Source organism: Leucoraja erinacea, chromosome 2 (assembly GCF_028641065.1).
Source record: "Leucoraja erinacea ecotype New England chromosome 2, Leri_hhj_1, whole genome shotgun sequence".
Lineage (NCBI taxonomy): Eukaryota > Metazoa > Chordata > Chondrichthyes > Rajiformes > Rajidae > Leucoraja > Leucoraja erinaceus.
In genome coordinates this window covers 45,362,378-45,389,730 of record NC_073378.1, presented here as the reverse complement: position 1 = coordinate 45,389,730, position 27,353 = coordinate 45,362,378, and the positions used below count along the sequence as shown (strand labels likewise).

The 27,353-nt window shown below is 41.2% G+C and overlaps 1 protein-coding gene across 4 annotated transcripts in view; it reads right to left on the bottom strand.

Moving 5' to 3' along the window:
- Positions 1-27,353, bottom strand: part of LOC129709537 (A-kinase anchor protein 9-like) — a 200,255-nt gene that overhangs the window by 141,851 nt on the left and 31,051 nt on the right. For 3 of the 4 annotated variants that reach the window (XM_055656004.1, XM_055656013.1, XM_055656019.1), the window contains exons 4-11: positions 26,508-26,567; positions 23,788-23,958; positions 21,052-21,207; positions 12,658-12,855; positions 9,609-12,191; positions 8,491-8,704; positions 3,446-3,522; positions 2,454-2,598 (exon numbers count right to left, since the gene is read on the bottom strand). In XM_055656004.1, the coding sequence (XP_055511979.1) occupies positions 2,454-2,598; positions 3,446-3,522; positions 8,491-8,704; positions 9,609-12,191; positions 12,658-12,855; positions 21,052-21,207; positions 23,788-23,958; positions 26,508-26,567 (3,604 nt within the window). The remainder of the gene's footprint in view (positions 1-2,453; positions 2,599-3,445; positions 3,523-8,490; positions 8,705-9,608; positions 12,192-12,657; positions 12,856-21,051; positions 21,208-23,787; positions 23,959-26,507; positions 26,568-27,353) is intronic. The other variant, XM_055656020.1, reaches the window with a different exon arrangement.

Genomic DNA, 27,353 nt, shown 5'->3' with positions numbered 1-27,353 from the left:
TTCAGTCGAGTATCCCAAATTTGGGAACATCTTAGGCGTCAGCACCCTGGTAGTGCAACGGGATATCTCATCCTGGGAGAACCACCTTGGTGATCATGGCGTCTCGCCTGCCAGGTGAGTATGATCCGTGGAAAAACGAGCAAAGGCGGTAACATCTTGACCCTTCTGTTAGGAGCTTCAGAATTCGCTGCTTGTCTGCGAGTCTGCTGACCCAGCTGCCTGCGGATTTGCCTCTAGAAAGGCCTGCTCCTGCAGGGCTTTGTTGGGAAGATGGTCGCGTGGAGGAGCCATGTAGTGGCCCCCGACACCCAGTAGCTCTTCCTGATCCTGCTCCCCTGGCATACTGCTGTTCTCGTCCGCCTGCCCAGCGTTTAAGCCAGCCCAGCCCTGGCCTCCTTAGCTAGCCTCAAAAGAGGGAGCAAAAGGGTGTGCTATAAATTGGAGGAGGCATAGCTCAAACTCCGCTGTTGCATCAATCCCTCGTCCAGGGAGATGGCTAGTGCAATAGCACTGGGGTAGGAGTGTCAGCTCCCTTGGCATTCAGCCAGTGCCCCTTTTTTCCCTGGAGGTGAACTCCATGACCTCCTCTGGCTTGGGGAGACAGACATACTTATTTTTGCTGTCTCCAACCTGTTCCAGTTTTGGAGGAAGTTGGCTCCTGTAGAACCTGTTAAATTGGGAAGATTTTTATCTTACCTGTATGTAGAGGCTGCCTGCCGTTTTTCAGGCGGCATTGTAGCGGTTCCCGGGCGGCGATTCTCCTTGTCAGGAGTCTGCAGGGCTGCCGGTCGTGTTTTTAAACTTCCCGCCGGTCCACTGCTGTTCACCAAACAGCTGTTCAGCGGACCGGCATCAGCGCAGCTCCTTGCAGCGGTCCGCAGCGTTTGCGGTCCGGTTAGCGCCTTTCCCCCTCCACTGTCGGCTCCTTCGCTGGAGTCGAAACGGGGGCCGCTGCCTCTCTACTTTGCTCCCCCTGGAGCAAAAACCACAAGGCCCGATTAAGGTAAGTACTTACCTCACGTTCCTTGGATGCGGGAGCGCCCGACTCCCGCTGGCCGCGTTCTGCACAGCTGTGCGATTATGCCGCACATGCGCACTGCGCTGGGGTCTTCACGGAATCACTCACGTGACTCCGAAGTAAAATTTATATTAAAAGATAAATTAAGCCGGTTTTTTTCAACCAAATTAGGTTTTACATGAGTAGGAAAGAACTGCAGATGCTAGTTTAAATCGAAGGTAGACACAAAATGCTGGAGTAACTCAGGGGGACAGGCAGCATCTCTAAAGAGAAGGAGTGGGTGACGTTTCGGGTTGAGAATCTGAAGAAGGGTCTCTACCTGAAACATCACATTTTATCACACTCCAGCATTTTGTGTCTACCTGGGGTTTTACATGATATTGTTATCTAATGTTGCTTGATCATAGGATTTACAAACCCTACATAGAAACATAGAAAATTAGGTGCAGGAGGAGGCCATTCGGCCCTTCAAGCCAGCACTGTCATTCATTGTGATCATGGCTGAAAGGAATGACATTTAAAATGAATGATGGTGTTCCATTCTGGGTTTTTATTTTGTTTTGTTTTGTGTGGTAGATTAGACAGCGACTTTAAGAATTACAGACTTTTTACCAGGGTCAGTAACATTCCACCGCCACACATGCATTTCCCTCCCCTTTCAGCATTTTGAAGGGCCTGTTCCCTTCACAACTCCCTGCTCAGCTTTTCCACCTTCATCAATCTTTCTCACAACACTTTCCCACACAATCCCTAAAGATATAGCACTCTATACAGTACTCTTTTGTTCCCACCATCAGAGGCCCAAATAGTTAAGAAAGAGTCAAGTCACATGCAGCAATGACTCACTTGCACATCTTCCAAAAATAGCATGAAGTATTTGGCATTCACAATGTGAAACTCCTCCACCTAGAAGACGAGGAATTTATTTTGTCAATGGGTGGTGAATCTGTGGAATTCGTTGGCAAGAAAGGCCGTGGAGGCCTAGTCAATGGATATTTTAAAGGCGGAGATTGATAGACTCTTGATTAGTATGGGTGTCGGGGGTTATATGGTTGAGATCCGCCATGATTGAATAGCAGAGTAGACTTGATGGGTCAAATGGCCTAATTCTACACCTATAACTTATGAACTAAACCAAAGGTAGCTCAGGTAACCACAATGTTGGGTGCCCGCCCTCAATCCGCAGGGATAATTCAGCATTCCAGTTGCCAGTCACTTGGATTTTCCATCCCACTCCCAATGTGACACAGCTATTTATGGCCTCCTACACCATTATAATGAGGCCTAACATAAACTTGAGAAACAACCTTTCATCTTCCCACATTCCATACTCACGACTGCATTTTCAACTTCATGTCACTTTCATTGTTTTTGTAGGTTTTAATCTGTTGGATAGCTGCTAAATTATCAGACAATTTGCCCATAGGTAGCTTACCTTTTGCTTCTTCAACATGGTCTTTATCTAACTGATTTTCCTTTTGCGTATCGTCTGTGTTTCCCAGTGTTAAAGCTTCACCAGATTCTTCCTCGAGCTTCCTCTTTTCTAGCAAATAATCTTCACCAAGTGTACTGGCAAAGGACTGTCCAAACAAAAACACTTCATTCATACATGCCCATCATAAAAATAATTGCAGCTGCATAAAGAGGTCAACCAGATACTGCTGCAACAATCATCAGTTAAAATCAAAACTGCATTTTTAATTATAAAGTTAATTATATCTTAGTTTTTAGGACAAATAATCATTGAATATTGTATTACTTTTATCCGAAATTAATACCTATCATGCAATGTAGATGTACTTAAGATTTATTTTCCAGGGTAAAAATATTTAGTTCATCAAAGACTGCAGCAGAAACTTCAAACACAATCTTTCATTCTTTCGGTCAAATTCAATTTTCAATATTCAGTGGAGCAATCACTAATGCAAGGGTTCCCAACCTGGGGTAAACTCCAGGGGGTAAATTTTGCCTGCCCAGGGGGTAAATTTGTTGATTCTGGATTGGTACATATGTTTTCTCATTGACAGACTATGTTTGGTTCTGGTACATGTTTATCATTAGTTGTTCATAAATAAGTGAAATAACTGTTATGTGCTATTAAAGTTGCCAGGGGTTAACGGGACGAAAAAGATTGGGAACCCCTGCACTAATGAGTCACAAAGTAGGGCTGACTGGTTAACCGACTACAAGTGTCGGTGGAAGACAGGAGAATTGTGGATGGGAAGGTAGAATTGATAGGCATATAAAAGAGAATTGGTTAAGGAGATATGTGGGGAAATGAGAGAGGGAATATCTTGAGGCAGCATAGACTTGATAGGCCTAACAGCCTCCTTCCATTCCACGAGAAAATATGAGAAATGCGTTAAAGGGTTATCTTATGATTCAGCACATTTTCTGACAATGAGAAACATCTAATTATTTTAGTACCTGGGAGAGCTGCACACATTCATCGGAAATCATCTCACTGAGCCTCTCCATCAGCATTTGTGATGATTCTTCAGTACCTAGACGATAATCACTGATTAGATTCAAGCACCATGAATCACTGCTCATTTAGCTGAAGGGAACAGTGTTTATGACCCATGCCCATTGGTTATAAAACTGAACATTGTTTGGCCATTCCACCGGACAGTTAAGAATCAACCACATTGCAGTAGTGTGGAATTACAGTCCGGACAGGCAAGAACAATAAATTCCCTCCACTAAAAAGCAGTGAACCAAATGCAACAAATAATCTTCTTGGCCAATCTTTTTTGTGAAGCAGCATAGACACATTGAAAATAGGTGCAGGAGTAGACCATTCGGCCCGACAAGCTATCATCCAATATGATCATGGCTGATCATCCAAAATCAATACCCCATTCCTGCTTTCTCCCCATATCCCTTGATGCCATTAGCCCGAAGAGCTATATCGAACTCTCTTGAAAACATCCAGTGAATTGGCCTCCACTGCCTTCTGTGGCAGACAATTCCACAGATCCACAACTCTGGGTGAAAATGTTTTTCCTCATCTCAGTCCTAAATGGCCTACCCCTTAATCTTACACTGTGACCCCTGGTTCTGGACTGCCCCAACATCGTGAACATTTTTCCTGCATCCAGCCTGTCCAATCCCTTAAGAATTTTATGTTTCGACTACACTAAGTGGGACCCGTTGGGTCCCAGCATCACACGGGAGGGCTGGTCCCCCAACACAATATTCCACCTCTCCATCAATTCCAATATTGGTGGCCAGTGAGGGGAGGGGGCTTTCTGGAGCGCTAGCATGCGTGCTGTAGGCTGAAGGGACTAATTTCCAGAGGGCTAGTATGGACATTGTAAGCCTAATGGATTCTTGGGCTGGCGGCTCAGTCACTCAAGCCTGTTGTGCTGGCAGCTCACTCACTCACGACGTGGGCTGGCATTTGACTCACGGCTGGCCCATCCTTGAAATTCCATTTCAAGCAGGGTGCAAGGCCACCAAATTCTAGTGCAGTTTCTTACGACTTCAAGCAGGGTACAAGGCCACCAAATTCAAGTGCCGTTTCATACCATTTCAAGCAGGGTGCAAGGCCACTAAAGACAGTGAGTCGTGACCTCTCCCTCCTCCATCTGGCAGAGACTGATCCACGCCCACACTTCTGGGTTTTATAGTTCCCCCCCCCCCCCCACCATAAGGGGCGTGGCCTTCATGGCGTGATTGACAAGAGAGAGAATCTCAACATTTAAGGCAACTTTAATTAGGCACGGCAACTTTAATTAGGCAACACAGCTTTAGCATTTCCAAACCAAGGCAACACACCTTTAGCATTTCCAAACCAAAGGCAACACAGCTTTAGCATTTCTAAACCAAAGGCAACACAGCAGTAGCATTTCCAAACCAAAGGTAACATAGCTTTAACATTTCCAAACCAAAAGCAACACAGCGTTAGCATTTCCAAACCAAAGGTAACATAGCTTTAACATTTCCAAACCAAAAGCAACACAGCTTTAGCATTTCTAAACCAAAGGCAACACAGCTTTAGCATTTCCAAACTATATTTTCTAACCACATTAAGGGCACTGGCAGGTCAGTAAAACCACTCACAGTTTAGAAGACATGTGTTCAGTGTTATTCACAGCTCAGACTGAGAGACATGACCCTCTCGCTCTCCCATCTTGCAGAGACTGACTGAGGCACTCAACACTTCTGGGTTTATAGTCCCTCCGGAAGGGACGTGGCCTTCAGGAGAGAGAATCTCAACATTTTTTAAACACTAATAACTCTTTTATTTTTCATCGATAGGAAAAATCCTCTTGTCCTGCGCAGCGGAGGAGGACTCTGAGTAAGATGGCCAAAAATCACAGCCGGAAGTGGCACCGTTTTTTCTAAAATCAATTTACAGAACAAGAAGTGGTCAAGATCAGACTTTTAGTAATATAGATAAGATATCCTCTCATCCTTCTAAATTCAAGTGAATCCAGTCAATCCATTCTTACATCATATGTCAGTCCCACCATCCCTGGAATTAACCTGGTGAACCTACGCTGCACTCTCTCAATCACAAGAATGTCCTTCCTCAAATTGAGAGACCAAAACTGCACAGTTATACTCCAGGTGTGGTCAGACCAGGGCCCTGTACAACTGCAGTAGGACCTCTTTGTTCCTATACTCAAATCCTCTCGCTATGCCATTTGCTTTCTTTATTGCCTGCTGTACCCAGGTCTTGTTGCACCCCCCTTTTCCTAATCTGACACCATTCAGATAATAATCTGCCTTCTTGTTCTTGCCACCAAAGTGGATAACCTCACATTTATCCACATTATATTGCATCTGCCATGCATCTGCCCACTCACCCAACCAATCCAAGTCACCCTGCAGCCTCATAGCATCCTCCTCGCAGCTCACCCTGCCACCCAACTTTGTGTCATCCGCAAACTTGGAGATGTTACATTTAATTCCTTTGTCTGCAGTTCTTAATGTATACAGCCACGCTTTCTTGTCTTGGTTTATGGGACATAGGTAACCTGTCTTTCAGAAAGTCAGAGATGTTCCCAGGTAATAGTTTCAACCTTGTTCTTCTTCACAGACACATAATTTTTATATATTTGAGTTATTTATAAGTTAACAAGTTATTTATTTTCTTTATATTTTTTCTTCAGTCAACTAAATTTAGACACAAGGTATTGCAGATGCTGGGTTACAAAAAAAGACACAAAGTGCCGCCCTGAAGGGCCTCGATCAGAAATATTGTCTATTCATGTTCCCCCAAGATGCTACCTGACCCGCTAAGTTGCTCCAGCAGTTTGTCTTTTTTTGCTGCTGAATGTGTTGTGCAGCACATTGGTGACAAGGCGAATGATATTGTTGCACTATTCCAGCAACCTAGCCTCAATCAGGGATTCCTCAAAAGATTTAGGAAATTCAGCAGGTCTCCAACAATTCGTACCAACTTCTACAGATGCACAGTAGGAAGCATTCTATCGGGATACAATACAACTTGGTTTGGCAGAGCTCTGCCAAAGACCACAAGAAATTGCAGGAAATTGCGCAGTCAATTACACAAACCAGCCATCACCCCACCGCACCCCACTGCCTACCAATCGACTCCATCCACACTTCACGTTACCTTGGGAAATCAGTAAACATAATCAAGAAACATTTACATCTTAGTCATTCCCTTTTCTGCAGTAGCTTTAAGATAAGAGGGTCAAAGTTTAAAGGTGATGTGGGGGGCAGGATTTTACACAGGGTACCAGGAATGCGCTGCCAGGGCTGGTGGTTGAAAATTATATGTTAGTGACATTTAAAAGACTTTTGGATATGCAAGAATGGAGAGATATGGGTTATGTGCAGGCGGATCAGTGATGGTCATGGCATCATATTCGCCATATACATTGTGGACAGAAGGGCCTGTTTTGTGCTGTATTCAAATGCTCTATGAATATAAGACTTCAAGAAAAGCCAACATACCACTTGCCTGATTGGTTGCTTGTTGTACTATTTTACTGTTTGTTTCTTTAACCAGTAAAATTGTCCCTTATTTCTAATGTTTTATTCCCTTAAATAGGGTATCCTACATATTATTCTTACATGGTTAAGTGCCCAGAACTAGTACAAGTTCCTGCCAACAGCCTATCCGAAAGTGTCCAATTTTCCAACTGTTTTGTCCTTAAACTAATTATGTGCCTATATACACCCATCCCTATATGTTTCTGCCATATAACAACTTTTTGTGCAGTACTTTTGAAAATTCACAAATGCTATATTAACTGGTTCCAATGCTATTTATCCCGAGAGTCACTTCCTCAAAAAATCAAATTTGTTAGTTTGTTTTTCAAACTATCTCAAAATATCGTCAATTCCTAATTGCTATTCTATCCTGTCCATGGATTCCATTAACAATCAAAGTGTACTTCTGGATATAGAAGGAAATCACTGGCTCCAAATTTGCAGGTGATGAGATTTAAAAAAATATACTTCATTCTATTAGATCAAAGTGAAACCCAGCAACAATTAATCTAAAATGGAAAAGCGTTTCACAAATTAATCAAATTAAAAATTATTGGGATTAAATCATCAAGGTCAATATTTGATCCGCTTTTCTGGTGGTACATTTTCTATCGAAGAAATAGGCAATAAACATTTTTTTTAAATACTAGAAACTCTCAGCAGGCGAGGGAGCATCTGAGCCAGAAGAAATAATTAATGCTTCAGGTTGAAGACTTTTCATTGGAGGGGATAGGCATCTCCTTGAACGGAATCATGGACAAAGCTTAAGGGCCTGTCCCACTTAAGCGATTTTGTTGGCGACTGCCAGCGACTAGTATAGTCGTAGCAGGTCGCCAAGAAACCAGCGACTGGACCCCCCATCGACAATGTCTACGACAAGCTACAACAACCTACCACCTAGTCGACGTCAAGCTACCGACAACCGGCGACCCATTAGGACGTCCACCTACGACCACACCTATGACAACCTACGTCCACTCGCGACAAGCTACGACAAGGTACGATCCTGTCGGCGACAAATGAAGACAACTTAAGACAATTCCGTCGCCGGTACCTGTCCCCGGTTGATGTAGGTTGACGTAGGTAGTCGCCAATGGAATTCACCGAAGTCAGCACCGGCGACAACCTATGTCATCTGACGACAACCTACGTCATCCTGGCGACAGCATCTACGCCAGGCTATGATCGTTGGCATCAAGCCCACGAGCGCCGACTGTCGCTGAAAAGTTTTGAACATTTCAAAATCCAGCGGCTACCAGAAAAAAGGTACATCTCTTTGGGCGACTGAGACCATTCAGGCGACACCCCGGCGATTATGTGGCGACAGCCTAGTCGCCTGTAGTCGCATAAAAAAATCGCCTGTGGGACAAGCCCTTTATGCAGCAAGTTGTGGCTTCAATATTGTTAATGTTAAAACAACTTTAATTTAAGTAGAAATCATGAAAATGGTAAAAACAAAAGGGGGGAAATTCAATATTTACTATTGTTATTGTTATACTTGCCTTTCGGAGATGCTTTAATGTTCAGTAATTCCTGCTGAAATTGTGCTTGAAGTTCATTTATTTCCAAAGCATGAGCAGCTGTGAGCTTTTCTTGGAGTCTTTCATGTGCAACCTCTGTTTCCTTTTTTAAACTTTCACGGAAAAGCTCCATCTGTGCAGCATGAATCTGAGTGAGACTGATGCGTTGAGCCTCCAACTGAAGCTTTAGCTCAGCCTGTCAAACACAAGGATCAACATATTGGTTTTCTTTTCTTTTTTCAGAACCAATCCTCTTCCTTCCCCATCTCATACTGAATGGGCAGAACAGGCTCAAATCAAAAGGCCACTCGAATTAACATTCTGACCTACTACATAATGCTCTAAAATTCAGGAAATGCCACTTGAAATTGCGAGAGGCAAGATCAAAAGTCACATTTTTGCTGTTCATCTCTTCCTCAGTACTACTCCTGACAAGGGTTCAGATATTGCTGAAACAGGAAATTTGTGTATTTATTGAAAACTAATTTGGATTCTGAACACAGACTTCACCACATGAATGTAACATTTCTGAAAATACATTGATTCTGAACGTACACCGACATAAATTTATGGGTCGTACACAGTTAACAATTATAAATTTCTCCAATCTTCACTGAAATACATTTCAAAGATAACATTTAAAATGCTTCAACATTTCAATATTCATATTGATTCATTATTGTATTAAACTATGGAGATAAGAAAAGAGACGTAGGAAGACAGAAATGGAGGAAACAATAACTTATGTCGAGTTTCAGCTGTGCCATGATTAGAATGTTAATTGACAAATCCTAGAGATGCGAGGAGTTGCTCACATTCTTAGTGCTTTGCATCTTTTGCTTTGTGTAACACAGGTTACATGTGACTTCGAGCAAAAGTAATTTCATTTGGTGAAGTCTGTGTTCAGATACGCTGCTTCGTGACTGCATAAATCTTGAGCTTTTACTGTACATACAGCAGATTCCAATTACTTTAGATTTTGTGGAAAAAAGGATACTCGTATGTCAAGAACCTAAATATATACCAACACAAAATGGCATTTATATTATTAAAAAAAACAAATTTACCATTTGAATTTCTCTACGATGCATCTCACATACCTGATTTTCACTCAACCCCGGATTCAGTTCACAAATAGAATCTCCAGCCGTATCTTTAATCTTCTCCCGTGCCAACCTTTCCTGCTGAGCAGTAACAAATGAATTTTTTATTTCCTCTCCATTTTTGTGCAGGTTTTCTTCCAGAGATGACTTCTGCTGTGCAGGTTCAGCCAAGCCAGATTGTTCAGCCCGTAAAGACTCGAGTTGGTGCCAGTGATGATCCCTTTCTGAAAGACTATCTGAAAGTTCAGATTCTTGCTTTTCTCTTAAATTGTTAATTTCAGTTAATAGAGATTCTTTTTCTTGAACAAGGTTAACCTGATTTTGTTGCAACTCATCCCTTTCTAAGACAATAATTTTCATTGAATTCTGCAGTGAAATAACTTGCTCCATTAGATTTTCTTGCTGTTCATTTTCCTTTAATTCATAGGTCGTGGAAAAAGTTGGCTGGTTAGATTGACTTTCATTTTTTGCTTTTATCAAATTCAATCGCGACATTTTGTCCTCATGGATCGTCATTTCAACATCTGTCAGTTTCTGATTCTCTATTATGTCTGTTTTCTTGCACCTTTCATTGGCCTGCTCCTTTAAAAATTTGAGCTCCTCTTTCAAATGTAAAAGTTCATTTTGCTGTAAAATCAAAACCTCCGAAAGATCTGAAAGTCTCTCCGTTAGTTCTTTCTTGTCCTGTTGAGCTATTTCAAGCTTTTCCATGAGCTCAGTTGTGTCTTTTTCAATTACTTCTTTGCTTCCTAAAATTTCACATTGGCTATTGGCTTTGTCTAGCTGCACCTGGCTTATCACTGTAAAATTGTCAGTGTCTTTTGTCAATTCTGAAAGCTGCCGTTGTTCACTTAACACCTTTAACTTTGTTTCATATTCAATCTCTTGCTTCATCATCTTTTCTTCTATATCGGATTTCATTTTCAGCAAGCAGTCATATTCATCACGCAACTCTTGAAAGTTAACTTCAAAATTTTTCTCAGCAAAAGAAAATGTGTTTCTTTGCCTCTCAACTTCCTCTTTGAGCTCTCTCTCGTGGGCTTTTAGCTGCTCATTAACCACAGTTAGCCTTTCAATCTTTCCTCTCATTTCTGAAAGGTCATGCTCACTAACAGATGTAAACGTACTTGCTTCACGTGAACTATAAATATTCAACTTTTCTTCCAATTGATTTTTCTCCTCTTTTAGGGCTTCATTCTCTTCCTGAAGCACAGTAATGTTTTCCTTCATAGTTACCTGCTCCTTAATCTGTTCCTCCAAACACTTATTTCTGCCTTGCAGCTCTACAATTCCTTTTTCAATTATGGTCTTTTCTTTTTCATCTTTTCTGAGAGCTTCAATTTCCATTTCAAGTTCACCTATTTGCAAACGCATCTCTGCTTCCTCAGAGCTATTCTGAGACAACTGGAGTTTCTCTTTTAACAAAGATACTTCACATAACAACTGGTTGTTTTTAAGGACCATACTATCCCTTTCACAATTCGCCTCTTCAATTTTTCGACATAAATCTTTTTGTAAGCTCACCAATTTCTGGCTCTGGTTCAAAGACAGTTGTTCTTGAAGAGTACAAACTTTCAAGTTATGATCTCTTTCGAGATCTTCTTTCAGTTTAGTTAGCTCTTCTTCATGGCTGAATAGAAGTTGAGTCCGTAATCTTTCTAATTCAGCTTCCTGAGATTCAGCCATCCTATCCAAAACTTCATCTTTTTCTCTCTCCAACATGTCAAGCTTAATTTTATAGTTGGTAACTTCTGCTTCATGCTTAGACTTTAGCTCTTTATTAGATTCTGCAGCAGCAATGAGTTGGGTCTTCAATTGGCCAATCATGTCTTTCAGTTCTTCCACTTCATGCATCCTGTATTTGTGATCAGAAATATTTTCCGATGCCTTCCGAATCTGACCCTTGGTGAAATTGAGCTCTTGCAAAAGATCGTGGACTTGTTCCTGCAGCTCTAACTGTTTCTCAGAAGCTTTTTCTAACTGTTGTGTCATATCTTGCTTTATTTGGTCTCTTTGAAAATGAGAATCTCTTAATTTGGTATTTAGTTCATTGATTGCCATATTTAACACATCAATTTGCTCCTCATTAACTAAATTATTCACAGAATGACCTAAAGCCATTCCCATTTCAGATTTATGCTGCTCAGTAAGTTTTCTCATTTCGGAGATATGTTGCTGTTGCAATTCTTGCTTCATTTGTACTATTTGTTTTCCATACATCTCATCCAATTCTGCCTGAAGTTGCTCCATTTTGCGATGATTTTCTATTTCAATCCTTTGTACTGTTTCTAATTCAGATAAATTGCCCATGTGGCAGCGTTTCTGGAGGGCTTCTATATTACCCATAAGGTGCTTTATTTCATCTGATGACTGTCTCTCCCTTTGCTTTGAATTAATTAGTTCAGTTTTTAGGTTCTCAGACTCTTGATTCTTTTGCAAAATCCGTTCATTTAAATCACAAAGTATTTTTTCAGAGGTAAAGATTTTATCTTTCAACAGTGATGAGGCACTTTCATGAATTTTAATTGTATTTTCAAGATGTTCAATTTGTCGGCCTTTGTCAGTCTTTCCATTGTTAGTCTGTAGACAGGGAAAAAATCCAAACATACATATGCAAAATTAAAATCTTTGCTTCATCAAGTGCTGGAGCATTGTTTTACAAATAGGTTTAAATACATTCAGATGGTTTTTGACATTGGACTATTGACATAGAGGCTTCAATGACCTAGACAAGACTTTCAATCCCACTTTAATTGCATGATTACTAAAACAGAACAGTGAATATCCATTATTGGATTAACATGTCCACTGTGCTCTGCTCAATGCATTCAAAAAAAGCTCAACAATCCCTAAAGCCTTAAAACACCACTTTTAGTAGACCAGCAATAAAGAAAACATTGGTAATGCACTTTTGCTTAAAACATGCCTTTATGCTTAAAGATTATGAATCACATCACAGATTGGAAAGATACAAGAGCAGAATTAAGAATTTCCCTATGAGGAGTAAATACTGTAATCCATAAATATACTCGGGAACGAGGCATACCACTGCACGATCTTGAAGTTGAGCCTGCAAACATCTTATTTGGTGTTGACATTCCTCATTCATTTTTTGAAAGGTTTTCAGCTGTTGTTCCTGTTCATCAATTTGCATTTGATACGCAACGAGTTGCTGCTTGGAATGAATTAAGCCAGCAGCTGTGGTACCATGGCTTGTACTTCTCACTGCTTCGCCAGCCTGCAACTGCATTTCACACAAAAGAAATGCACACATTTCAAATAGTTAGCTTCAAGAAGTAAGCAGAAGACATCCATACTATTTCAACTTTACACAAAAGCATGTCTTTAAATTTGTGCTATCAATTTGATTTGTACCATTTTTCTCAGTACTCCAACCACCCCATGATCACAAATATTTGGAGTGTGGGGTGAGCCTTAAATGCTCCTCACCTCCATGTGCAGTCACGTTACTTACATAGGCAAAAATGCTCCAGATAATATGTCCACATAATGTCAAAACTATTTGGCGGTCTGCTAATAAGTATTAACATTGGTAGGTTTTTAAATCAGCTCCCAAGAACTTGAAAATACACTATTTACAATAATACATTAACCAGTGAGAAAAAAAATCAACTATCCCAAGAAAAACAAAGAACACTGACAACAAAAGTTGCATAATAAATGTTAATAGGATATTAAAGATTATCTGCCTAGATGGATTATCATCAGTATCCGCTTCAATGGCAATGCCGCTATTAGAGCACAAAAGATGGCCATGTTTTGACAGAGATTTAAGGGGGAAAGAATGCATTACTACAGCAAACCAAACATATGTAACACTGAGGGAATAGCATAATATAATATCATTAATAAGAAAAACATCACTATGCTTGATACAGGGACTTAAATCTTAAATAAAAGTGCAGTAAACTCTCGTAAGGAAATCGCTATCAAAACATGGCGGGTACGCAATTTCTTGACGGCCGCGTGCACACATGTGCGCAGACACACGAGAGGCTACGGCCGTGGGCCCTGCTGACGGAAACATCAGAGGCTGACCTGGTTGGTTCCACTCTTCCTTTCAGGCTAAGCCAGAGGAGTTTCAATCCTTATCAGCCAGAACATTTCCTTTGAGCCACATAATGTGATCTCTGACAAGTTTGGTCGGTATGTAATTGTGACTGGAAAATTATACAATACACTGGTAGTACAGGTGCACAACCTTTTATCCGGAGTTCCGGAAACCGAAAAGCTCCGAAAACCGGCCATTTTTTCCAGGATGTCGTCTGCACACCAAAGCTCGCGTTTGGCGCCAAACTGGACCCGAAACGACCCACGGTCAACCCAGGTCTGTACTACTGTAGCGGCTGCCTCCTCCCCAGTCTCCGGGGAGACACTTAAACATCTGTAAATCGTTGCTTAAATGTTAGTCAGTTAGTTTGGAGGGCTTTTATGTGAAGGGGGGGAGGGGGGTTGAAGGGCGAAACTTTAATTCTTAGTCCCCTACCTGGTTGAAGAGGCGGGGAGCGGGCAATACCTTACCGGGTGGCCGTGCAGTAAGCTCCGGAGCGCTGTGGCCACTGACTACCAACATCGCGGAGCTGGGGCTGCGGGTGTCCGGCCGCAGGCGGCGCCGGTTGTAGTTCCGACCCTGGCAACTCTACCCCTGGCTGCACGGCGCTCCAAATCCAGCGCCTCCTGCGGCCGGACGCCCGCAGCCCCAGCTCCGCGATGTTGGGAGTCGGCGGCCACAGCGCTCCGGAGCTTACTGCACGGCGACCCAGTAAGGTATTGCCCGCTCCCCGCCTCTCCGACCAGGTAGGGGACTAAGAATTAAAGTTTCCCCCTTCACCCCCCCCCCCCCCACCACATAAAATCCCTCCAAACTAACTGACTAACATTTAAGCAATGATTTACAATGATTCCCCGGTCTCCGGGGAGGAGGCAGCCGCTCCAGACTTTTCATATCTTACACTGCTCAAATGAAGCGGAAATCCAATAAAGAGCGTTTAGATCTTGCTCATCAAATTGGAGAAATTGACAAGCAATATGCGCAAACACAAATTCCAATGCTTTATAAAAGGTGATTGGAACTCAAAACCAAATTCGACCTACTCACTACTCACTTAATTGAACACATACTTTTAAAAATTAAAGCCACGTTTTATACATATGGAGATAAAACTGATAAATTACTTGCAAATCAACTTAAAGGTGCTAAAGCGAGACAGAATATTTCTAAAATTCGCATGCTTAATGGCCAGTTCACTTCGGATCACTTGCAAATTAATGACGCTTTCAGAGACTTTTATTCCCAGCTTTATATTTCAGAATTTCAATCGGATCATAAGGTAATGCATAACTTTCTGAGCAGTCTAAATATTCCCAAACTATCATTAGATTTTAGGGAAAGATTGGATGAACCCATATCACAGGCAGAAATAGCTTCAGCCATTTCCTCAATGCAGTCAGGCAAATGCCTGGGCCCTGACAGCTTCCCGGCAGAGTTTTTTAAAAAGTTCTCTCTACTCCTCTCCCCACAGTTATGTTCCATCCTATCTGAATCCTACACACAAGGCTCTCTTCCTCCATCCTTTGCCGAAGCCTGTATTATTCTTATCGCCAAAAAAGGTAAAGATCCAACTGAATGAGCCTCCTACAGACCCGTCTCCCTTCTAAACACGGATGCTAAAATTTTAGCTAAGGTTCTAGCTCGTAGACTAGAGAATGTCCTCCCTACTGTTATATCTGAGGACCAAACCGGCTTTGTTAAGAGCAGACATTCCTTCTTTAACATACGTCGATTATTAGATATTGTCTACTCTGCTTCTGAGGATGTCCCTGAGTGTGTCATATCTATTGATGCAGAAAAAGCATTTGACCGCGTTGAGTGGGTCTATCTATGGGCTGTTCTGGACAAATTTGGTTTTGGAACAAACTTTATTTCATGGATCAGGTTACTATACTCTCATCCCACAGCCTCGGTTCGGACTAATTCCTAGTTGTCCAAGCCGTTCGACTTGCATCGTGGAATCCGCCAGTGGTGTCCTCTGAGCCCCATGCTTTGTGACTTGGCCATCGAACCACTTGCCATGGCCTTTCGCAGCTGTGAGGACATAGCCAGTATTTGGAGGGGCAGTACACAGCATAAGGTCTCACTATATGCCAGCGACCTTTTGCTTTTTGTCTCAAACCCAGGCACCTCTCTGCATTCTGCTATGTCACTGCTCAATAGTTTTGGTCAATTTTCAGGTTATAAGATAAATCTTGGAAAAGGCGAACTGTTTCCGATTAACTATGAAGTACAACCCTCGGATCTTACCAACTTGCCATTCAAAATTGAAAAAAACAAGCTCTCATACTTAGGTATTTCAGTTACGAGGAAATATAAGAATCTTTTCAAAGAGAATCTTATCATTCTGTTTAACCAGATCAAACAGACGCTAACACAGTGGTCACTCGTCAATGTCACTTGTCGGCCGGATAAATTCAATCAAAATGACCATTTTACCAAAATGTTTGTACCTTTTTCAGGCCTTACCAGTTTTTATCCCCAGGTCCTTCTTTGACCATCTTGACTCGGTTATTTCCTCCTATATATGGAGAGGTAAGTGGCCTCGTCTTAACAAGGCCCACCTTCAAAAAACCAAGGCTGCTGGTGGCCTGGCTCTCCCAAACGTTCACTTCTATTATTGGGCTGCTAACCTGCGCTGCCTTGCATTTTGGTCTTTCTTTAACAGCCAGCCCGATTGCCCTGACTGGGTAGCCATGGAATTACACACAGATGATAATATGTCCATACCTGCACTACTTGGTTCCTTACCCCTCAATTAAATCTGTAAAAAATCCAGTGGTTAAAAACTCTTTGAGGATATGGGTTTAATTCAGGAAATGTTTTGGGTTGCATAACCTTTCTCTACTGAGCCCTATTGCATCAAACCACCTTTTAAAACCATCAACTCAGGACCCTGCCTTTAAAAAATGGCATAGGAAGGGTATTGTGCGCTTCAAGGACCTGTTTATGGGTAACACTGTAGCATCATTTGAACAATTAAGCAACAAATTCAATCTTCCAAAGTCAGATTTTTTCCGATACCTGCAAACAAGACATGTGTTCCATAAACTGCCCAGCTCTTCTATACCAAGACACAACCCTTGTTGATACAGTTCTTTTTTTAAACCCATCTCAGAATAGACTTGTCTCAGCTTTATATGGCAGGATGTTGGATCTAAGGCACGTCCCATGGACAAGCTCAAGACAGCATGGGAGGAAGACTTGGGCTTCTCTCTCTCGGAAGATACATGGAGTTCCATTCTTAAACTGGTTAATTCCACCTCCTTATGTGCTCGTCACTGCCTGATCCAATTCAAAGTGGTACATAGGGCTCATATCTCAAAACCCAAATTATCTACTTTTTACCCTTAGTCCATTCTGTGTTAAATGTAACATTTCTGAAGCCTCTCTTATCCATATGTATTGGTCATGCCCCAGCCTTAACAAGTTCTGGCTAGAGGTCTTTCATACATTATCCCAGGTGTTAAACATCATATTGGAACCAAAGCCTCTAATCGCTCTTTTTGGGGTCACTGGTGAGGAGGTTAGATTAACTGCAGATAAACGCCGCACTGTATCTTTTGCTTCTCTTCTGGCTCGGCGAACAATTCTACTCAGGTGGACGGAACCTACCTCGCCCACTCATACACAATGGCTGACAGATATTATGTCCTGCCTAAAGCTCGAGAAAATCAGGTACTCACTACAACATTCAAATGGAAGGTTTCAGAAAGCATGGGGACCTTTTTTAAATGCATTCCAGACTTTGTAAATGCTTGATCATCAAGCACAGTTTAAGAGCTTAACAGTCTACCCATTCACTTATCATGGATTATTGTTGTGACAGGCTGATATTTGCATATGCTCACTGGCCGTGACTGGGGAGGGATTATTTTTGCTATCTCGTTTTTCTTTTATTGTTGTTGTCTTGTTATATGTTGGCATAAGTTGTTTTTTTTATTTATTCTTGTCGTACACTCTGTCTGTAACAAATGGACAACTTTGCACTTTGTTATGTCCTGAAAACTAAATAAAAAAGATTTTGATTAAAAAAAAAACTATTTGGCGGTCTGCTAATAAGTATTAACATCGGTAGGTTTTTAAATATCTCCCAAGAACTTGAAAATACTATATTAACAATAATACATTAACCAGTGAGAAAAAAATCAACTTTCCCAAGAAATACAAAGATCACTGACAACAAAAGTGTTGTCCCCCCCCCCACCCCCATGATTTCTGCCCATGATTAGTACAGACCTGTGTATGGCTGTCTAGCCAGCAGCTGTCCGTCTTTTATACTATTTTTTTTATTTTTAGTGAGTTTTAATGTTTTGTTTTTAGGAGGTCTAGACTTTTTTAATGTGGGGGGAGGGGGGGGAAGGGGGAAACTTCTTTCTAGGGTCCCTACCTGTTCGGAGAGGCAGCTTTTCTCCGGGCTGCACCGTCGACCCATCCTCGCGGCCTACCAGCGGGCCTGGAGCGGCGTTTTCCTGTCGGGGACCGCCCAGAACCTCGGCTTCGGCGGCGGCACAGCGCTGGAGCGCTATCGCGGAACGGAGCGGGCGATGCCCTGCCCGGGTCGCCGCGCTGGAGCTCCGGTGAGCTAAAGAACCGCCGGAAAAAAAAATCGTGGCGCTGCGGGACTGTGGAGCGGCCAGCAGTGGCGCCGAACTTTACACCGGGAGCCTGGGATCTCGCGACGAGATCGCCAGTGGAAATGCTCCAACCGGCGCGGCCTTGTTGGCTTCGGGAGCCGCGGTCTCCGGTAAGGAGGCGGCTGTTCCAGGTGTCCCAAGCGGCTGAGAGGACTCTCCCGACGCTGGAGCACCATCAACTATCTAGAAAAGGCCTGGAACATCGGGCCTCCGTAGAGGCAACTGTGGAGGCCTCAATAAGCCTGACTATGGGTGAACTGGGGATGGGGACTGGACATTGTGCCTTCCCTCATAATGGAAACCATTGTGGGGGGATGTTTTTATGTTAAAGATCTTTATTATTGTTACGTTTTAGCTGAAAGGACGCTGCACGGAGAGGACGCTGGCGCTGTTTGTTCGCCGCTTCTCCGTCTGCTATTGCCTCTTGTGTTCTTGTTTGTGTTCTGTTCTTTTTGTTTTGTTTTGTTTTGGTTTTGTTTTTGTTTGTTTTTTGTTTGCCTTGCCTTGTAAAGCGACTTTGAGTCCTTGAAAAGCGTTATATAAATTCAATGTATTATTATTATTAGACCTATTCCTAACGGATTTTGGTTATAGCGGACAGTTTATGTTTAGTTTAGTTTAGTTTAGAGATACAGTGCTGAAACAGACTTTCGGCCCACAGAGTCCGTGTCGACCAGCGATCTCCGCACGCTAACATTATCCTACACACACTCGGGACAATTTAAACATACACCAAGCCAATTAATTAACCTACAAACCTGTACGTCTTTGGAGTGTGGGAGGAAACCGTAGATCTCGGACAAAACTCACGCAGATCACAGGGAGCACGCACAATATCCGTACAGACAGCACCTGTAGTCGGGATCGAACCCGGGTCTCTGGCGCTGTAAGGCAGAAACTCTACCGCTGCCCCACTGTTCAGCCACTGTCTCTTTAAGAACACAGGCTGCTTGTTATATTGCAGAGGCTATTGAAATCGACATGGCACCGAAATTGACATGGCATTGAAATTGACAAGCAATCGCTTGGATCGACACATAACTCTATTAAACAATGTAACAAATAGTCTTTAGTACTTTTAGTTTGCATAAGAGTTGCGTTAATAAGAGTTGTTAAAGTAAACCCTCGTTTTAAAAGACACCTTTATAACGGATTTTAGACCTGCCAACGCCACCCCTGGCTCACACCCCCAGCCACTTAGAGCGTGGGCTTCCAACACCACTCCCGGTTCGCAAGGTGCACCAGCAAGCCGTTCTTCACCCAGCGCACAGTCCGTTTGTCGCGGTTGTCGTTTCGACTCACGTTGTAGCCACTAAGGAAGATGGCAGTGGAGCGAGGAACAGACTAAGCAAAGGAAGAAGTGGCAGCTTGCGAGAGGGGAGGGTGTCCTACGGTGACCAAATGCATCTTGTCCTTGGCAGCGGCCTGAAGAAACGCTGTCCCCAGGGGCTACATCGTGAGCCGCAACAACAGCCAGGTCAACCTGTGATAAAGGGCAACTGATGCAAGCCAGCGATGTCGGCACCTAGTTTTAAGGTGAAACAAGGTGAAACTGCTGGTGTAACTGGGCAGATGGAGTCAGTGTGAAGAAGAGTCCTGCTGACACCTATCCATGTTCTCCAGAGATGCTGCCCGACCTGCTGATTTGCTCTAGGGCTTTGTGCCCTTTTGTGTATTAACAATCATCTGTAGTTCATAGTTTTAATTACATATAATATTAATTCTTTGCTCAGTTATAGTGGATAATCAGCAATAACAGGCACCATCTCTCCCCCTCCCCCCCATGGTCTGTTATAACAAGGGTGTGCTGTATAGAAAAATAGAACCTCCTCTGCTACAACTGCTCGATGTTCAATGAGACTCCCTTGTTTGATGATGTACTGGAAAGTTGTCCAGTAAATTACTGATTTGCTCTGAATAAGGGAATGTAATCTGAGCAAAATATATTTCCAATACAATGGATATTCTACTGCAAAGTTGAGGGTTACATTTCCTTTTGGGTTATAAGAGGCCCAGAAAAATATGCGATTTGGACATCAGCCATTCATGCATGCCAGAATGATTTGAGAGCACTCCAGCAGTTAGCAGAGGCGCTGACTGTATTCTTTGTTAGGTAAATTAGAAAGATTTAAAAAAAACTTGAACCACTGCAAACTTGTTATCTTTAATTTTTCCCTTTATTACTTTGCAACCTATTCCCAATGACATCAATGCTGCCATCTCCCAGATATATTAAATTAAACTTTTTATTTTGGTGTGAATCGTTAATACTTTGAGATACTCAAAAGGAAGTTTGCCTGTCCTAGCTCCTTTAAAACTCCAGGACATCTCTCATAAATGAAAGTACTATTTTATAGGTAAATATTGCAACTAATTTATATTTCCCATGAACAACAAATAAGAGATGACTAGTTTCATAGATATTAATACTTTGTTGGTTGACGATGAAAAATGCCGACTGTAATGTTATGGCAATTGTGTTTTTTTCTTTAAATGATCTATTAGTAAAATTTATATAAACTATCAAAAGTTAGAATTTTCAACAACATTTAAGAATCTGTCATTACAGAATATTGTCTACCTAGATTGTGTTTATTTCCTTCAGCAAAGATTGAATGCCACTACCCAGATGTGTAGCAGTGCTAAATTAATTGCTTGTACATTATTATGCCTATCTGCATGTAGAGCAGAAAAAATGTAACTCTACAGGAATAGAAAAGAGAGGTTTTACCTGCTGAAACTGAATTTGTAGTTTTTGACTTTGCTCTGTCAAATCCAAAAATTCTTGTAGAATCTCATCCTTTTCCTTCCTGGCTTGCTGTAGATTATCAGTGAGTTGAGTAATAATTCCATCTCTCTGTTTGACTGCAGCTTCAAAATCCTGTAGCTGTGCAAATAATTTTACAGTGTTACTAGTACTATTTACAAAATTATATATCAGTCTGGAATCTCTAGGCCCTCAAATTGACATAGGCCATGCTAAAATTAACATAGCTCAATATCACCACCTTTGAAGTAACTGGATCATATTTCCTTCCAGTGTGTAGAAAGGAACTGCAGATGCTGGTATATACCGAAGATAGACACAAAGTGCTAGAGTAACTCAATGTGTTAGGCAACATCTTTTTCTCCAGTGATGCTGCCTGACCCGCTGAGTTACTCCAGCACTTAAGTAAAGCCGTCCCAAGAGCTGTAAATAAATAGAGACAGAGCATCATAGATAGGAGTTATAGTGAGGTGCTCACACCCGAGGTATGGGCAGAAGGAGACGGGTGACCACGAGGAAGGGTGAAGGGAGTAGGCAGAGTGCATGAATCCCCAATGGCCAATCCTTTCAAAATGAAATATACCCTTTGGATACTTTTTGTGGTGGGGTGAGGGGGGTTTGGGGGTGGAGAGAGTGGGGGAGGAGATTGTTCAGAGAGCAGCAGCAGCAGCAGTCAGGTCCGAGCCTCTCGAGCCAAAGCCTCAGCACTTGCTCTCAAACGCACCACTTCATCTTAGGCACAGCCACTCCTAAAACAGGTCTGTGGCACCAAGCATAGCTCTGAGCACATCAGGGAAAGGCAAAGTCAGACACTTCTACAACAATAGGAGTCTTGATAGTGAGGGGGGGCAGAAGGAGATTCTGTGGTTGCAAACGCAATTCCAGGACGGTGCCAAGGTCCAAGATGTCTCAGAGTTGCTGCAGAACATTCTCAAGGGGGAAGCATGCAGTCAGAAGTTATTATGAACAACGGCACAAATGTCATAGGTAGGCATAGGGAAAATGTCTTGCAGTGTGAATATAGTGAGTTAGATCAAATCCTCAAGGATAGTAATCTCTGGATGTCTAAAGAAGTTGAGGCTCTAGTCATGAAGGAAGCACGGGTCAGATAGAGCCAGCTGGCAGAGTATTGGGGATTGTGGAGCATACAAGAACAAAATTAGGAGGGCAAAAGGGGGCACGAGATAGCTCTGGCAGATAAGAATAAGGAGAATCTAAAGTGACTTTAAGTATATTAGGCATTGAGTGCATTGAATGAGAGAATAGGTCAGAAACACAAGTCGTCATCTATGTGTGGAGTTGCAGGAGACAGAACAGGTCATCAAAGAATATCACTCCTCTATTTTTTTTACCGCAAAGACATAAAGACTAAGGAACTTGAAAAAGTTAATGGCAGTCTTGATGACAGTCCATATTACAGTGGAGGAGGTGTTGGATGTCCTAAAATGTATGAAGTTAGATAAATCCTTTGGAAGTTCGACAAGTTTCATTTTCTATGTAATGTGGAATCCAGGGGCAACTAGCTAACTAGATACAGAGACATAAGGATCTACAGAAGCTGAAATCTTGAGCAAAACGCAAAGTGGTGGAGGAACTCACCAGGACAGGCAGCATCTGCAAGAGAACGGACAGGCAAAGTTTTAGGTTGGGACCTTTCTTCAGACCTAATGCAGAAGAGTTTCATGGTGGGAAATAGAGAGCGGTAGTGGAAGATTATTTTTTGCACTGGAGGCTTAGGTCTAGTGGTGTGCTTCAGGGATCCCTGCTGGGCCCATTGCTCTACTTCACCTATATTGATGATTTGGATGAGAATGTGCTGGCATGAATAGTAAGTTTGTAGATGGTACTAAAATAGGTGGTATCAGAAACAGTGAAGATGGTTATCACGAATTGCAGTTAGATCTTGATCAGCTGGGCAAGTAGACAAAAGAATGGCAAGAAAGAGTTTAATTTATACAAGTATGAGGTGCTGCATTTTGGAAACGTCAAATTAGGACAGGACCATCCGTAAATGGTAGGGCCCAGGGGAGTGTAGTAGAGCAGAGGGATCTAGGAACACAAATTAAGGTTTACTATACAAGCTAGGAAAACTCTATATAATACTTGAAAAATAAGATACATATTTTCACATGGGAATAAATTATAAATATTAATTATTCAGTAGTAACCAAGACGACGATTAGGAAGTTATCCTTTATACATGGAAAGTAAAAAGGATCAGAAGCACATGCAGTTCACATAACCTTTAAACTCATTTGGAGAAACTTCCACCATGGACAATAATTTTTGTGAAAAGACTAAATGACTGGCAGACAACCTTACTGAAGAATACAATTAAGTTAGTTTAAATATACAGACTATCATTTTGGAATAAGAACCATATCAAAACAAGCGAAAAAGTGACAGAATGGGATAATCAATTCTATTGTTTCCTTCAGTTCAAATGTCTCTTCTCTCACTTTACTGCAGTCTAATTTAGGTAAGCAGCCAAAGCAGAAATGAGATTTCATATTTTGGCTTTGAAAATGCATTGTTTAATTTAGTATGAAGCAAACTTTTTTTTTTTTTTTAATCAATAGAAACTCAGCGAGTAATATTTTGGTTGAAAGGAAAATAAAAATGAAACATGTTATCAATTTTTGTTACGAGAGCTTCACTTAAAATGTATAGGAAATCCAAAAAGTTGAAAATATGATTTACCTGTTGAAAACCTTCTGTACCAAATACACTCCTCAATTCTTCAAGCTCTCTGTTCAGCTCTTCAACCTCGTGATGTTTTGCAGCCAAATCATCCTCCATTATCTCCAATCTAGTCTGAAATGGCTGTGTATCATGCTCAGAGCAGATCTCTGATATGCTACATTCCTCTTCCTAAAATAATTTAAAAAAAAATTAATATCTATATAGTATAATCTTGGATTTTGAAAGAGAAGCAGTAGACAGGAAAAAAAGCAATTCTTAGGAGGTAGATTTAATATGAAAACATGCAACTACAAATATCACTATAGCAACTACTGTTAGAAATGTGCACCTCAACAATTTCAATGCATCCTTTTCAACCTGCAGGACTTTGATGTGCAATATTTAAAACAATATTGTTATTTCAATGCCATTTCTTGTGGCTACTAATGAAATTTTACAATATGACGCCTACACTAATATCTTAAATTTGACAAAACCGTCTTTTGGTTGACTTCAAAAACGGTATTAACATGAGAACAGAGTTCATTTCTCACAACTATAAGAAATTCTCCTGTGAAACTTTCAATTCTATTACCAAATAGTGTCAGCATTTCTAATAATTGCATTATTCATTATTTTGAAAGGGAAGGTCAACATTCAGACATGATTTGTGCAAAGGTTATATGGGTGTGTTTTTGATTCATCAGGAAAACATGCTAAGGTCCTCGATTCTTCTTGACATCCAGACTTCTTGCCAAAACATAGGCAATAGACAATAGGTGCAGGAGTAGGCCATTCGGCCCTTCAAGCCAGCACCGCCATTCAATGTGATCATGGCTGATCATCCATAATCAGTACCCTGTTCCTGCCTTCTCCCATATCCCTTGACTCTGCTATCTTTAAGAGCTATAAAGGCATGTATAGATGTTAGAATTGGATCAAGTGGACAACCCTGAGCATCCAGTTCCATGTCACTTTAATTCTTCATCCCAATCTCCCCATTTCTCCTGAATTGTTATAAAATCTAATAAAAAGCAACTAATCTTCCACAAGGGTACAGCTGAATATCAAATTTTACATCTTGCGGCATGAACTGACTAGCAAATGGGACTAACTGTAATGGAGTATCTCGGTTTGCATGGATCAGTTGGTCCAAAGGGCTTGTTTCCATTATGTGATACTGGCTCCATTTTTCCGTCTCCATTACAACAGCAAGACTTTGATGGGAAGTCCTACAGCTGAGAACTGTGCTCATTCTCCCACTTTAACTGTTTCTATTAATCCATCAGCTGGAAGCCTTTCTTAATAGCTCATCCCCACCACTATTATTATCTTACCTTATCAGGGATATTCTGCTTGTAATATCTCACCATCAACCTCTTTAAAACTAATTTAATTTCTCTCTTTCACAGTTCCAATGAAAGGTCTATGACCTGAAATGACAGCTCTGCTTCTCGTTCCACAGATGCTGTCTGTCTAGCTGAGTGCTTCCAATATTAAGGCAGACCTTAAGGTATCTCCTTAAAATACTTGCTGTTCATTTGTATGGCGAGCACAAGGGGAAATAACCAGGTTATTCTCCTCATCTACTCACCATACAATTTAACAGCAAGTATTTTAAGATGACACCTCAAGGCCTGCCAGCACCCACAGGACTAAAGAAGAGTCAATATTTCAAGAAAGGAAACAAAAGTTCAACATTAAAAGTACTGAAATACATAATTTCAATACAATACACTAAAGATTTAAATTATTTTTAAAATATATTTTACTTCGATACAAAGTTAAAAGTTTTCAGTAACAATAGCCAATTGTTAATTTGAGAGTGCACGGTGTTTCCTTTGAAATGGTTCTGTTTTAAATCACAACATAAACTGTATTAAGTGGAATTCTAGCCAGTCTCATCAATTTGAAAAATCTAGTTCTTTCATTATTTGTAACTGTAATATTTCACATATGACACAAAAAATGGCAACTATTATTACATCATTATCAAAAGGAGCAAGTAACAAAAGGGCCAACATATTCTATCAGTGATGAAGTAAAGCAGCACATAACATTCAAGATTAGTACATACAACGTGCATTAGTTTTTTGCAAATATTAAAGACGTTAGTAACATCTGCTAGACAAAAGTGTCATATTTTTGGGTGAATATGTACAATGAGGATACAGATTGTTAATCTGGGAAATGCTATCTGGGATAACCCATGTTCTATTTTTAACTGTTATTGCCAGATCAGGTAGAACATGGACAAAAGAACACCAATGGCGTCCACAACGTCATTCTGCCTCACATTGGTTGCCTTAACAGAAAACACAAAAGGAACAGATTAGAAGGGCCGAGTTGGCTTGTTTCCGTGCTGTAATTGTTATATGGTTATATGAATGTTTTAAGCTGCATTTAAATTATTTTCTATATTAATCAATATTTTCTCTCTCTTAATCTTCCCATGGTGTATTTGGACTAATACTAAAAAAACTACTTTGACAAAGTGGTCTTGTAATTGGTGGGGACGGGGGGAAACATTTCTTTGATAATTTCAATAATAATGTTTGTTAATTTCAATAATACACATAATTACGATGACCTACAAAATTTATGCTGAATTATTTGATTCCTGAATGTGATGGTGATATGGGTTTACATACTGGGAACCATTTCACCCATAGTGGAGGAAGGAAGTGTCAGCAGCTATGGTTAAATATGTCAGTAAGTTATTTTGCTTCATACTGTACCCTTGTTATATCTTCTGCTTTACATAGTGTTTCGTGTTGTACTGTACAACAATCATTTGCCTGTGCAAACCAAATAATTACTTGTAAGCATTTTCTCATCCATTCCCACAAACAGTATACCAAAACCACAGAAAAACAGTAAATAATAACAGTAAAACAAATGCTAACCATTCCTTTACACATTTCTGTAACCCAATGGGGGCAAGTCTCTTAAAGCCCCCTTTGAAAACATTCTCGCAACTTCTCATGCTCGCAAGCGGCAAGAAATTAAATATCTATACTAAAGATATCAGGGTTGTTAAGCAATTAAAAACATGTAATCAAAATCAGCCAAGTTCTTAAAATGTTATTCAGGGTTTGAATCATACCGATAGATAAAATAAATATTTTTTGCATGATCTTAGCTAAAACAGAGTTGCTTATAATTGCAAATGGTTTGCTGTAACATTTGCTGTTTTGTAAACACTAGTAAGATAATTTTTAGATTATCCTCATGGTCATCTCTGCGTGGTGCTCAGATGTGGCAGTCGTGTCCAACTCTTGCTCTCCACACCTCGAACATCTGGCGGTGAAGTATCATACCTTCTACCTTCTGAGGGAATTCACCTCCATCATCCTGACCGCGGTCTACATCCCACTGGAGGAGCTGCACGCCGTAGTCAACAAACACCAGACGTCTTATCCCGAGGCATTTACCAACATTGCTGAGGACTTCAATAAGGCAAACCTAAATAAATCACTTCCTAACTTCCACCAACATGTCTCCTGCTGCACCAGAGGACCAAACACCAAGAATGCCTATCGCTCTATCCCTCGCCCTCACTTCAGTAAATCCGACCATGCTTC